This window comes from Anopheles nili, chromosome 3 (assembly GCF_943737925.1).
Source record: "Anopheles nili chromosome 3, idAnoNiliSN_F5_01, whole genome shotgun sequence".
Taxonomy (NCBI): domain Eukaryota; kingdom Metazoa; phylum Arthropoda; class Insecta; order Diptera; family Culicidae; genus Anopheles; species Anopheles nili.
In genome coordinates this window covers 14,973,543-14,988,039 of record NC_071292.1, presented here as the reverse complement: position 1 = coordinate 14,988,039, position 14,497 = coordinate 14,973,543, and the positions used below count along the sequence as shown (strand labels likewise).

At 47.9% G+C, this 14,497-nt stretch overlaps 1 protein-coding gene across 1 annotated transcript in view; it reads right to left on the bottom strand.

The window, feature by feature from the left end:
• The window catches only part of LOC128727263 (protein outspread), a 160,331-nt gene extending 158,759 nt beyond the window's left edge, over positions 1-1,572 (bottom strand). The window contains exon 1 of the mRNA XM_053821157.1: positions 1,453-1,572. Coding sequence (XP_053677132.1) covers positions 1,453-1,572 — 120 coding nt within the window. The remainder of the gene's footprint in view (positions 1-1,452) is intronic.
• Positions 1,573-14,497: the final 12,925 nt, after the last annotated feature.

Sequence of the window (14,497 nt, the reverse complement as noted above, 5' to 3'; positions counted from 1 at the left end):
ACCATCGAGGTCAGCTGGTGGGTCACCTTCATCTCGCGAGGCCCTGACATCAACTCCTCGTCTACCTTCCCTCAGTACCGATCGCGATCGCGAATGCGCAACCTTTCGACCCTGTCTCGCTCCCTTCGAGAACTCGCCTCAGACGAGAGGCGCACCAAACGCGGCAAAAGATCGGTCAGTAAGTCGCGCCCCAACGTCGAATGGAACTCGCGAGGCCTGTCTTCATCCCCGGGCACGCCAAGGAATGCACATACGATGGCCCTTTCTTCTCCTTTCTGCAAGCAAAACGCGTCGCGCGGACGTGTGCCCAGACGGAGGCACGTAGCCACACTACTCGGGAACCCTTCCCGGATGGCTTCCAGCAAGGAGAGAGGAAAAAAAAGAAGGAAAACCCAAAATCTGCGACCGCAATCTGTGCGCAATGGGTCGTTAAAAATTTCAATAATTCACAACCCGCGCTCCCATGTGACCGTATCGGTTCATTCTCGTGAAGCAGGCACACTGCCAGCGTCCAATTACACGCAGCATAATGTTCTGCCTCGATGTGACGCGGATTGGGGCGTATCTTCCCTTGGAACTCCATTATCCAGAGTGGCGAAGAAACACGCATTTTAAACAAACATATGGGCCCGGTTTGTGTGCCTCGAGCGCGTAAAGAATGGTCGCGCATTCTGGGGCAGCGAGTCTCCATATGTGCGAGCGTAATTTTAATTTATGAACGAAGTTATAATTAAATTTATGTTACTGCCCCCAACCCAATGGGTGGCATGACATCAGAACCACCGCATATGGACGTTCGGTGGCCGAGTTTGAATTCTTCCAAAATAAAACATTCAAACAAACGATACAGCGGAAACATTGGGCTATAAATCTATTGCTTAATCAAGCAGCATGAAAAATGGGAGCAAAAGTTATTGGGGCTGTAATTCTGATTCTTTCACACCAAGATTACACCAGAGCGACAGATAATGTCTAATGCAACTTAACGAACGCGTTGGCGCCATTGTGAAACGTTCAGTCAGATAAGACGCTCGACCTAAAAGGCGCTGTAATCGAACGTGATAACGATCAGATAACCATTATCACACACTCACGAGCTTCCCTGCTTCGGTGTTATTATTTTAAATGCACTTCCGACCGAAGTGCAAAGGGCAACAATCCTACAGGACGCGAAAACAACCGTCAATAAATTTCCCACACCCGATTCGCATCGCGAATGGAAATGCTTGCCTTCTTTGAGGACGGTTACGGTTGCGAAAACATCGATTGAACAACGCCAACTATCGTCGCAGCAACCAACCCACCCACATGAAATGACGGTGCAGCATTTCAGGACCCTTTTCGGGCCGAAATTCGGCGAATCGGTACAAGCCAACATCGGTAAATAAATTGACAGACAAAAAAAATGCAGATGCATTGGGCTGCTCTCCTCGGCTTAGTCACCACACTTACCCGATTGCATTCCAGGGCGGCTGCACTGTGCTCCTCACGCTGGCGGAAGCAGTGCGTGCATTTGCTCTTGTTGAAGATGTTCGGCGAAAATTTACGGCACTCGATGTTGCGGCTCCCCATGTTTGTTGAGAAATTATTTCCTTAACGATGCCCACCGGTACATACGCGCACCGAAATGCATAACCTTCCCCTCTGCCGCGGATAGGGGTGGAAGGTGAAATGGGGACAAAGCGCACACACGCACAAAATTATTCACTCGCGGCCGCTTCTTGCCTTTTTTTGATGCTTTTTATCTTACTTTTTTGCTTTGAATTCTCCCCCGCTTCTCTTCCTCTCTCACGGACGCACACATAAACCCGCACACATACAAACACACACACACGCGGGCACGCACGATCGCACACTTACACACTCCGCACACTGGGGCTCGTTCTGTTTACTGTAACAACAAGCGGCAGCATAGAAAAAAAGTGGAACACTTTGAATCTGATGCAAGCGCCGAATTGCCTCAACCGGGGTTGGGTGGTGGGAGAAACCGGGTGGTAGGAGGGGGCGGAAGCCACCTCACTGCGCGGGCAACATATCACGCGGAAATCGAGCTGGTGGTCCGCACTGTTTTCCGCCCGAGCTCAAGCCAATAAAAAAAAGAACACCGATTCGTATTCAGCACGAAAAACAAAACATCAACTGACACTTATCTCCACACCACAAGATGTCAGATGTTGGAAAATTATCACGCACAAGGCGGATTGACGTTTCGTAAGAAAAATTCGCTTAATCGATCACTTGCGGTGGATGCACTATTGCTGTGTATTTTTGCTTTCACTTAGTGCTGCTCCAGCATCTTCGTTTCACTTTCGTTTTGGCTTGGCAGGATCACCGCTGTTTAGTTCAACAGCTGGTTGCATCTACTAGCACTTTTCTATTCACCACAAAAACACTCGCGCGCACGCGCACTTCATCAAACTTGCATATGCACCTGCCTGAGAGGAAATAAAGCAAGTAAAGCTCAATGAAAACACCCGTGAGGTTATTTCCAAATATCGCGCTTCATACGACGAGCCACATTTCGCCAAACTCTGTTTCCCTTGCCCGGTCGGAATTCCGCGTTAATATTTGTATTTTTGTTTATGCTTTTAATGTCTTCGTTTTTGTTTTGTTCGTGTGTTGTTTACCACCCAAAAACGCGCAGGGAAAGCCGGCCCAAAATGACACTCCACTTTCAATCCGCACTGGTCGGAAACCCATTCGAGCAGCAGCAGTCGTCTATTTTCTATTTCTTTTGCTATGGAGGCCAGCAATTTTGGGGCCCCCCAGCAAGGTTTTGATTTCCGTTCCGAAACTGCTCGCTGTGGGTCGCAGGTGGATGGAAGACCTGTTTTGATATCGATACGTTTTGGTTTCGATTTTAAAGCGCACGCACTCTGGTACTTTGGGCCATCAGCTCGGAAGACTGAGCTGCCATTATGAGATTGGTGGTGGAAAAGAAATTTTCGCAATTTTCCCGCACAATTTTCAACGCTCGGCTAATGGCTTCAATCAGGTGGGGGATGGGTTCAATCAAATATGCTTCACTGCATGGTTCGTATGATATGCACACGTGACTTTTATGATCCTGGTTCAATTGAATGTGACAGGTGTACGAATTGGACTCTGGCCTGACAGGTGAACGAACTCCAATTGTCAATGGTTACTATGATCGGTAATTAGCTTTCAATTTGACATGCCGTACAATGACAGGCACTAATTACTAGCACTTATAAGCAATGTTTTCGTGACTTTATATTTATGAATATTAAATTTCGGACACATTACCCTTGCAAAAGAAGTGCATCGGGCTTCCAAAGCAGACTGTACCGACTCCAGTGCAGCAAACTGCATCAGACGGGCCTTCCCGATACTAAATGAAAACAAATTGTGCCATCAAAACATCGCTGCCTCCGTGCACGCCCGCGTGATCACGCGAACGAGAGAAAGAGGCCGAAACGCAAGAAAAAAAGTCAACACAACAATAAACTGAACACCAAAACGCAATTCCAACGCAAGGGACAGATCGCGCGCACCCACACATACGCACGCACGCGCGCGCGCGGCTTGCCACATCGCGGTTCTCGTACGCATACGCCTGCACCGGACTCCTACACGCCGCTAGAACGTTTTGTTTACCCACACGCACACGCCAGTGCACCGATCGCGCGATCTTCTGGCATGGCCTCCGCAAACGCACCGACCAAATCTCACGCAAGGAATTCCGGCAAAGGTGAACGGATACGACGAAACGGTACACTTACGCCATGCGAACGAGGCGCCCACTTGTTCACGTGCGCACGCACACACGAGGTTTCGGCGCCCTATTGTTGTACTTCACTGGGCAAAGGAAAAGGATTTCTGATCCGATGCGGTTCGAAGGATTACACTGAGCCGGAAGGCCGGCGCTGGGTTTCGTTCGTTCGGTGATTTCCGTGCGCACCACGGGATTCACGCACGGGTCGATCGATTTATCCCCTGTGACACGGGGATAACACTTCTACGCACACGACACACGATCTTCCTGAATGGAGACACGGAGCGAAGTCGGCATGCGTCCGACGTCTTCGAGGGTTTCGGTAAAATTGTGGAAAAAAATCCCCACGCGAGCATTCTGAGCATTTCCGACAGTGTTGTGTCAGCGGTGCGCAACTCCTCTCGCTGGAACAGCAAGCTACTCTCTCTTCGTTAGGATGTGGCTCTCACGATATGAAGCTGTTTTATAGTATTCCAACAAAAGCTGTTTTTACAAACCCTTAAATTGATAATGTGTTATCGATCCGTTTGATTCGCGTCCTGTTTCAAAGATATTTTGCAGGCGAATTATGTTGATTTAAAAAACATGCTAACATTGCCGACCGCTGAGAGAGAAATATCTCTCCGGCGCATGCTTGTTGTATCGCCATTTCGCTCTAGCGTTGCACTCGTTTTGACACGTGCGAGAGAATTACGGTCTCTCGCTCGCGGTACGATCACTGGCTCTCTCGAGCGCACAGTGCCACCAAAAACGGCCATAAATAAAAACTTCTAAATATTCAATTTCATGTGCTATATTATTAGATCTATAAATATGCATTAAGTTATATACCTGCATGTGTTTCACTTTTAGCATATATAAGTAAGTCAGGAGGTGTAAAAGGAAGTGTTTACATGGTGCTTTCTCCGTTTGATCTGCGATGTTTCATAGTGCAGCACTAATTTTGAAGATCACACTTGTCGCTCTCTCTGGCGCATGCAAATACGATCGTCTAGTTCCCGTCCGCTCTCTGTACAATACATACACTCTCTAGATACTCACATGCTTTAATGCCATGCTGTCTCGCTCTTTTCACCGTGTCAACATCCGAGCAGGATTTATATAAAATTATCGAAAACAAAATAATCTAAATTACTAGGCCTTCACAAACCGATATCCTTACCAAACGCACTAAAAAGAAAACACACTTCGTTTAAACCTACCAGACCATTTTTGGTGGCTTTCTAGAGCCATAATTTTTTGTCAAAATGAGTCCTTGTATGTAGATTCGGCTTAAGCTTTGAGGACATCATTCATAAAGGTAGCATGGTGTTTAGTTCCTAATTTTGATTTACGTAAGGGGTTTGAAAAAAACCTGTTACATATCAATTATCGACATCGTCATTGGTTTGTAAAATGATGCTAACTAATAATAATAGACGCTAACAAACGATTTCATAACCTCTTGAATTATCATGCCGATCGATAGATAGAAAGAGCCGTGTACAAAATATTACTCTTTGAGAGAATTCATCTCTGTGGGAAAAATTCATTCTCTTGATCTACATCTAAATTAGATTTACAATTAATCAACAGTACCAACACTACTACGCTTAGAATGATAAATATCGGATCAATTACAGAGAATTATGAAATAATTTTCCCATCTTTTCTTATGATGTCGTGTATCCAGATGTGTTAAGAACATATTAATAGTTTTATTGTCGCTTCTAGATTCGTGCTAATCTTTTATATTCCTTTATCAGGCAGTTATCGGAGCATGACCAATTGCAATGTGTCGGTCAATGAACGATCTATGTTGATTGAGGCTTTATTGATTGTAGCTGTGGCAAAAGGGAGTGATAACGGAGAATAAATAAGTTACCATTTTTTTTGCAGATACTTTTAGCTAGATTGTTGTTATTTGCTACTTTTAATGCACGGAGAATAATTTTATTAATAATTACCCATATAATCCTATCTCATATCTAAAGCTGATCTTTAAGAATACATGTTAGCAATAAAAATTCATCTCAGCAATAACTATTCATCTCACTAAATAAAACCGTTTTTAAGTAACGCCATTCGATATCATCATATTGAATCTATAAAGATGGCTATAAGTCCAAATTTTCCACACCAAACGTCGTCCAGCATCCTCTGCCTTGGCATCTGCGTTAAACCTAACGCTTCCTGTAAAACAGCGGCTCGATTTTCCTCGCTTGCCGTACATTTTTAATCGCACCGATCACGCTTCCCGCCACATTTTCATAACGGCGGCAAAACGAAACCCCAAGGCAACGGCATCCCGCTCGGTGCGATCTTATCAACCGCTCCTGAACAATATATTAATCCCCGTTAAGCTTATCATCGCCACTTACGAGAATCGTCAATTTCTTTGCCACCTTGTTGCCCACCCGCCCGGCCCACAGCACCCTTTAGCGACACATAATTCTTCCTTCAATCACGGATCGCAAGATCGCACGCCCGAGAACCCGCCAGACGGCCCTAGAACGGTCGCAGCTGTTGGCGAATAAAAAAAACCGCTCGAACAAGCCGAACGTCATTGATGGAAAGATTTATTGCCGCGTACGGTGGCATCATCCCTCATCCCTTACGCCCCTCGGGGTCACCTTGAGCGTCAGCCCGCCGCCTGGAAAAGGTTTGATTTGACAATCGACCATCCCCCCAGCACCAAACTCACATTCCTGCCCTTGCGCCCAGGATCTCTGGCTGCTCTCCATTCGCTGGTAACGCTAGAAGAGAATGTTGTTTCTCCCAGCGTTCGACGACGATGCAGCTTGTCAGATTAGCGCAACATACCGAGCGAAAGAAGGATCGAGCCACTTGCCCATCCACCCTACACCCAGCGATGTTCGCGTTCTACGCAATACGGGTTCGCTTCCGCATCGTCAGCGAGCCTGGGAGTTCTAACCCACCCCCCAAGGGGGTGGAATGGGCTCAAATTGTTCTTCAATTGCAACATTACCGCCCTTCCAATGGCCTCGGCCAGTGAGCAGAGGTGGCCTGGCAGCATTCCTTCCAGGAGTCCCGATCGATCGGTCTTATCGCACACACGCGCGTACGTGTCCGTGTGTGTGTGTGTGTGGGATTGCTCCCGGAGTTTCCCTGGAATCTCTTCCTGGTCCAGCACCCGCCATTGTCCGTGCGCGAATGATGAATGATGTAATCTTGCGCGCGGGCTTGCGCCTCCAAGCTGGCCTAGAAAAAGGGCGCACGGAATCCCGCGTATGCAGACCCTTCAACTCGCTCCTTCACCGCTCCTTCCAGCCAAAGGTCCGCTTCTCGCACCGTTTTGTTTCCACGCACGAAATGCCTTCGAAAAACCGCGCGATGGCCGATCCGCTTCGTTTGCGATACGATCGAAAACCGACCCAGGATGGCCGGTTAGGGACGATATTCCCGCGATAGTGCGATAGCCCGCGATGGGCTGATCCGTGGAGGCTCGCAGAAGCCACGGTGACGCGGATTGCGAGCCAACGGGACTTTTTGGTTGGCTCTCTCGCTTTTCCAGGACCGCCATGTGCAAATCTCGTCGGCATCCGTGCTCCGAAATTCGCTGACGCGCACGATCCTCGCTGATGGGACGTTCGATTGGTTGGACATCGACGTCAGTGGTTGGTGAAGTTGACGATGCCCGGAGGCAACGATAGCCACGCAGAACTTGGTCAGTAACTCATTGTGCGCCCTTGTGGACAATCGAGGACCTTCGAAACGCCGTCTTCAAACCGGGTTCGGGTTTTACCACGCAAGTACGACCGGAATCAGTGGTGTACGATCTCGGGACATAATTCACGCTGACCTGCACCCGCACGAGACCGAGGACCCAGAGAGAGAGAGAGAGAGGAAGCGAGAGTTAGCTCAGGGATTTTTTGCCTTTTTTTTCTCGGTTCAGACATTCAAATCGATTTCAAATGCACTTGCTACCGCTTGGCCACGCGGGTCGCATGTGCAACCGCGACATTCACTCTTCGCCGGCCGGGAAAAGCTACCACCAATAGGTACGGTTAGGGATGAACGTGAAGAGAAGGAAATCGAGTGGACATAAGAAAAAATAAATATAAACATATAAATAAAGTAGCCACTGGCCGGCCGCGGAGAAAGCGGTGCGATGTGATGTGCCCGCAAAGTGGCCAACGACGCGATACGATCTCACGTGGAACGTTCGTGGTACAGGAGAAGGAAAAATTTTGATTAACTTCGCCGCACCCGGCGGCCGCTTGTGGCCGCAAGGATGGCCCAGCCAGAAAGAAAGCCAGCCTGCGCCCAAGAATGCCGTGGCCACGGCCGTTGTCTAGCGTCGTTGAGAGGGGTTGATTTTTTTTTGCATCCCGCGTTTTTTTTGCAGCCCGTTTCTTGCCGCATTTTCTGTGGGTTGGGAAGCTTTCCCGGGGGAAAATGTCCGCGCGGAGAAAATGAATGAAACGCGCACCGCTGGCAATGGCTAAGGGGCAATGCACCCGGTGGATTGCGATCGCTCGCCGATGCAGCGATATCGATCGTCGGTCGACAATAGTTGCATGATTGCATCGTTAAATCGGCTGTTACGCCGTTCCGTGGCCGGTATTTGTGGCGAACCGTGGCCTGGTGCTAATGCTAATGAATGACGTAAGAATTGGCGATGGAGTTTGGGGATTTTGTGTGCCTTTTTTTTGTTTCGGTTTCGGTTTGTTATCGGAAACGAAAATTGCCATGAAAATTGTTACCCAACCGCTAGCCGGTTGTGCGATTGAGAGTGTGTTTTTTTAAGGATGGCAGTTTTTGCTTTCGTTGATTTCGATCGTAAAGTTGCACCACACTAAGGAAGCCCCCTGCATTTGCTGTGTGTGCAGTAGATGTGTTGAGGATAATCATGCAAATTACATAAAAAATCACAAAATGATTGTTTTATTACTGGGCAATCATTTTCGAGTGCAGTTTTTCGTCATCAGTTTCAACATCTCAAAATTGTTTGAATTGGGCTTTAATTCGTATTGGATAAGACAATTTAGATCACCATAAGTTCATTGCAAATCAATTTAAATCATACATATATCCTGCTAATTTTTAGATACGAAAAATCCTTTAGCTCGTATATGAATATATTCCAAGCCTCTATGAAATCCCAACTTGGGCGCCAGTAGTACAACATTTCCTTTGTTTTCAAGCTCTCAAAAATTCCAATTCGAATGTGCGAAATTAAACTAATGCTTAAAATTAAAGTTCACCACTCCAGCTTCAGCTCATTGGCTTCCAAAATCAAACCACCCAAATTGTCGATTACCGCCCGCCAACCAGTAAGTGTCACTTCCTTTTATGGGACAACTTTCGCTTTGACTTTCCCTCCTCATTCCGCCCTAAAAATACACACAAGCACACACGTTTCAAATTATAGCCACTGTTGTGCTTCCTGCTCTCAGGCCGCAGAGAAGAAAACCCTTCGCCCTTGCACATGGCACAATGCACATAAATCCCCAGCCCAGTGGTGCGACTTCGCTAAAACCCAATTTCCCGGCTTCACATTAAAAACCCACCGATCGGGTGTGCCGTTGTCCTCTGCTTGTGCCACCTTCTTGGGTCCCGAAACAAACTCAAAATGAAAAAAAGGGTAGACACGAAAATAGCCAAACACCCACAGGAAGGAAATCTATTCCTTTTACCTTCACCGCATTACGCGCGGTAGCTCCACAATTAACCCCCCACCCCTGTGTTTGGGAGGGGGAGGAGGATAATGAACATAATAAAGCATAACCGCACGGGGCGCACCGTTTCGGTTTTCGATCGCGCGTTTTGTCAATCGTCAGTCAAGCGATACGCTGCCGGAATCCGCCATTCTATTCCGGTCGGGTGCCGCTATCAGAGCGTTACGGAGTAGAAAGGATATAGCCACCCCACAAAACCGGGTGCTTGCGGTGGTGGAGCTTTCACCTTTCTAATCGTGGCGCCCTGGTGTGTGAGTCGGAAAGGGAGGGTTTGAAATGGAAAATCTTGCCGTGCCGAAAAAAAAAAGAAATAATCAAACAAACATACAAGCACCACCGAACAACGCAATATGCATCCAGCGGAAAAACGCGCGCACTCGGTGGTGCAATTATTGCGGGCAGCGTTGCGTCGGTAATCGATTTTCTCTCACGCACCGCAAGGAATGTCCGAGGCCGTGTAGGAATGATGATGGATTTATGGTTGGCGCTGTTGGAAGGATGTATTTTGCAGCTGTAGCCATTTTTTTGTTTGTTTGAGCCGAAGAAATGTGCTACCAGCGATTTCTCGTTGAAATATTTCATCGCTGAAATGTTTCAGAGCAAGGAAATGGGATCTAGGAGGCATCGACCTGTTCAATCCATTTTTTTGTGATTGGGTGCTTTATTACAATTCAAATACGTATATAAACACTTTACAGGCTTTTCAAAAAAAGCTCATATTAATAAAATGTAATAAAAATACATCAGCGCACTCCTGCCACGCCATGATGGCGCATGCAAATGAACTTGTGGCACAATTTGGGGCCACAAATTGAGGGCCCCATCTTGGTTCCGGGTCCACACCATCATCACCACCACTATCCTCCCCAATCCAGCGACATAAAACAAAAGGTTTAACATAACAAACCCGCCCGTCTGGGCTTATGCTTCGACCCCGGCGTCAAACTGGCACGAGCCATATTGTCACCGGCGAGTTTCACATTACACGCGCCACGTTCGCGCGAGTACGTGAACGAATTTCTCGTCCGCCGGTCTGGCGCATACATCATAAGCGCATATCGGCGACAAGTGGTCGATTCAATGGAGCAATTAACATAAATACCGTTGCCCGTAGAGGGCCGCTCTCGTCTTTCTCTTCTCGGCGTTTCCCCGGGTGAAAGGAACGTCGCCGTGCGTAGCTTTCGGTTGTAGCTTTTGTTTTATTATCCACGTTGTTGTTTTTTTTTTGAGCTGAAGAGTGTCCAAAACGGACCTTTTGTTTTTGCTACATGCCCATCTGCAATCTGGGACCTTCCGCGAGCGACCGACCCCTGCGAAAATCCACGAAAACAAGCGAACTACCGAATGGAGGAGGTCGGGCCAAATAATCCTGACCTAGAATGGTGCTCTCCAGCAGGGCAGAGGACAAGATAAATGACGATCGTCAGCGGATCAGTCCCTGTGATCGATTTCACTTTCGGTTATGATGTGGTGTGTGCGTTTTTTGTTTAATTGTGAAGGAAAGCAATTTATTTCGCTCACTCCGATTACGAGTGATTGATCAATTAATCAAAAGTTAGCAAGTTTATTACTACCCCTTTGCACAAAAAATTGCCAAAATGCTAATTACATTCAGAGCAGCGCTCGTCTGTGTGTGTTTTATTTACTCGCATGTGCGACACCCACTCCATTTGAATGTTTAGAAACACATGAGGGAACTGAAATGCAAACTAGCAACGCGAGTCGGGATGTTTAGGCGAGCTTTGAACATTAACAAAACGACATTGATTTGAAATTCATCAAATCCGTCCGTTGGTGTGCCTCAGCAACACTTACAAAAAATAAAACAAAACAAACCCCCTAAGCAAAGCAACAGCTCGGCGTTGTTTTGCCACACTTCCGCAACTCAGACTCGACAGACGAAACCATTTACGCCCACCTAACTCGAGTGTAGCACTCGCCCGCCCTAGCCCAGATGATGGGGGTGCCGATCGGCAAGGGTGGAACACAAACGAGCACAAATAAATGTACTAACCCCTCTAGATCGCGGGAGGCCTTCCATTTTGTTTTTGTCTCTCCAATGCGCACAAACAATTTTAAGGTATGCAAAAATATGCAAACAAAATAAATCATTCATTGGCACGCGTCCGCGCGGGCGACACAATTTACGCATCATACCAGCATCACGCCCCATCCCCGGCCCGCGATTGGGGTGGAAAATTGCGAAAACTGTCACCGGCTGTGAAGCAACAGCAATGAAGACAACGAAAAAAAAATCCGGAACGGAAATGGGCGGTGGTGTATTTGAGTGCGAATTCCTAACGGGATCTCGAGAAGGCAGCGCAACAGCAACGAAATGGGGTGCAGTGCCATTTCAACCCCCCACCCACGAAACGCACCCCTTTTTTGTAGCCGCGGGACAGGCTCGGCGTTGTCATTTCGGTGCGTTGATCGCCTAATGATCGCACGATGATGATATGATGGCGCGCGCAAATTGCGATCGATATAGCGCTGCGGAACATCAATCACGGGCTCATCACAATTCGAGTCGATGTCGCCGGAGAAAGGAAACCCTCTAGGCTGGGGCTGGGTAATCCTTGAATAATGGAGACCCCGTTCGGGGAGGCGGCCAAAACGGGCTTTCCCGTTGGGAGCGACTTTGATTGACAATCACCAACAAACGGATCGGACGCGTCTGCCACAGGGAGATGCCACTTTTGGGGGCGTTCGTCATTTGCATATGTGGGTGCGGAAGGGTGCGCCCTACGGTGGAAGAATAATGTACCCACGGGTCGGGTTGGGAAGGGTGCATAACGGGATGCTGGGTTTATTGTGAAAGGCCCCGGAAAGGATGGGCATAATTGTTTAAATCGTCTGACATCTGAAGACAATTTGGTTTAATTGTCAATTTGCGAATAAAACAGAAAATTCATCATTTAGCTGCGTTTGAGGCAGTTTACTATTAGTTTCTCAACGATCCTCAAAGAGCGTTCAAAAAATTGGCATTTTTTCCGAGAAATGCACACGAAAAATAAGCTATAGAAGCAATAGCTTTCGTAGCTTTTTTAATAGATTCAACTATAACAGTATAGAACTAGTTGGAGGTAATTGCGTTAAAATTGCTCAAAAACCCGGACCTCGTTACTGTAACGAGCTTATAAAAATTAATATTCATTGAATAATCACCCCGAACAGGATGTGTTGCCAGTCCCGAATCAGAAAGTAAGGTCATTTTAATTATTTTTATCGCATCCCCCCAGACCAGCCCCCCCCCCCATTCCGCACAGCCCCTGTACAGAAGAGACGCTCCCTTTCGCCAGGATCGCGAGAAATGAAGCTATTTAGCGGCGCGCTAGATCATCTTCGCGCGTATTTAATAGCGATTTAATCACCCACCCCAGGCGGCCACGAGGGCCCCTTAGGGAGCAGGCTCATTAACCGCGCGAAACCGCGCTTTCGGTTTGCGGGAAAGTTGGATCACTATTTTAATCGACAGCATCGGCACACTCCTCGACGCCAACGGTGGCTGGATCGCTCTCTCGCCACTTTCCCCGAACGGCAGCCACTAATCCTCCTACGCCCTTTTTTACTCTTTTTTTTTCTTCTTCTACCCAGCCACCAGCCGTCCTGCAAGCTCGCTATCATCTCCCACTTGCCCGGGTGGCTTGAAGCACCGTTTTAAGGTCATCCGAAGAGGATCGCGAATGATCTCGCGGTGGGCGGTGGCCTGCTCGAGGGTGTCGCATTCGGTGGCGCCCAAGTGGAAGCCTCCTGACGGTCCTTCGAGGGCCACCATCCAGCGAGCAGCAACCCGGCCAATGGACCCGCCCGATGCCAATGGATCCGTTTCATCCGCAGCCGCACGCGTGCCCGAGCCCCGGCACAAATTGCGATGATCGGTAAAGATTTATGATCCTCGGTGTGAGAGTGTTAATAGAAGTGTGGCACGGCGGCAGCAATGGCCGAAGCACTTGGCGCTCGAGTGAGTGCGCCTCTTCAGCCCTCGGGATCCTTGGGCCGCGAGAAAAGTGATGCACTTCATAATGAAATCATCGCAACCGATCGGTGCGATCGGTGCACGGAAGAAAGTGGATTGGCCTCAGACGGCACAATGCAGCTGCACGTCGCTGCCGCCATCGCGAGGGCCGCTGGAAAGCTGCCGTCCAGAGCTTGCAAGCCACTCTGGAAGGAATAATAGAACGAAGGTATTACTCCTTTTTGTTCCCCTGTGTTTTTTGCACACCATCCTCGCGATCGTCTTCCCGGTGGCACGAGCGAACCGCCAGACACCTTCATCGAAGGGTAAATCGGTGGATGAATTATGAGTCGTTTGTTTTCTGCCGCGCGCATGGCCGCACGAGTGGTTTTATGCAGATTTGTCTTCTTTAAAATGTCATATCAATCGCCCGCGGGATGATCGGGCCGCTCTGGCCTAACGATGTCGTCTAGCGTCGCGGGTAATGGCACTGGACAACCTTTGGTGACAATTGCAAACACCGCGGGCCCCGCGGAAGGATGGGCTTGATCCGGTCGAGGACCTTTTCGGTTTGTGGTGGGTAATTTACAATTCAATAGATTGTGTGCGCGCGAGGGAAGACATCGCTTGCAGCAGACATCGCATAAATCTTGTCTTCATCCGGTTTCGAGCTAGCAAAGGAACCGAAGCAATAGATGATGTAATGGAAACAATAAACTGCCTGCACTTTGGTTGCAGATATATAAATATGGCATTCATTTGCCAGGGTGCTTGGAAGGTCAGTTATCTGCACAAGTATGTCAATTATACGCTAACCCAGAAGAATAGCTCAGTGCAGTAAATGCATATATATTCTGCATCGCGATTAAGTGCAGATTAATGCATGAACACAAAGAAAGAGAAAGAAAATTCACTCAGCGTGCGTAGCGTTCATTGCTCAGCTGCATACTTTTAGGCGTTAGTCATTTTGAGCTACTATTCAGCGAGATGATGCTCAAATTTGAAATTTGAATGCATTCCTGTTTGCAAAAGATAACACCCACATGGATCGTTTTTATAAAAACTTAGCTTTGAATTTCTCAACCACATATTGAATCCCTTAAAAAACAACTTGCTTTTTTTAAA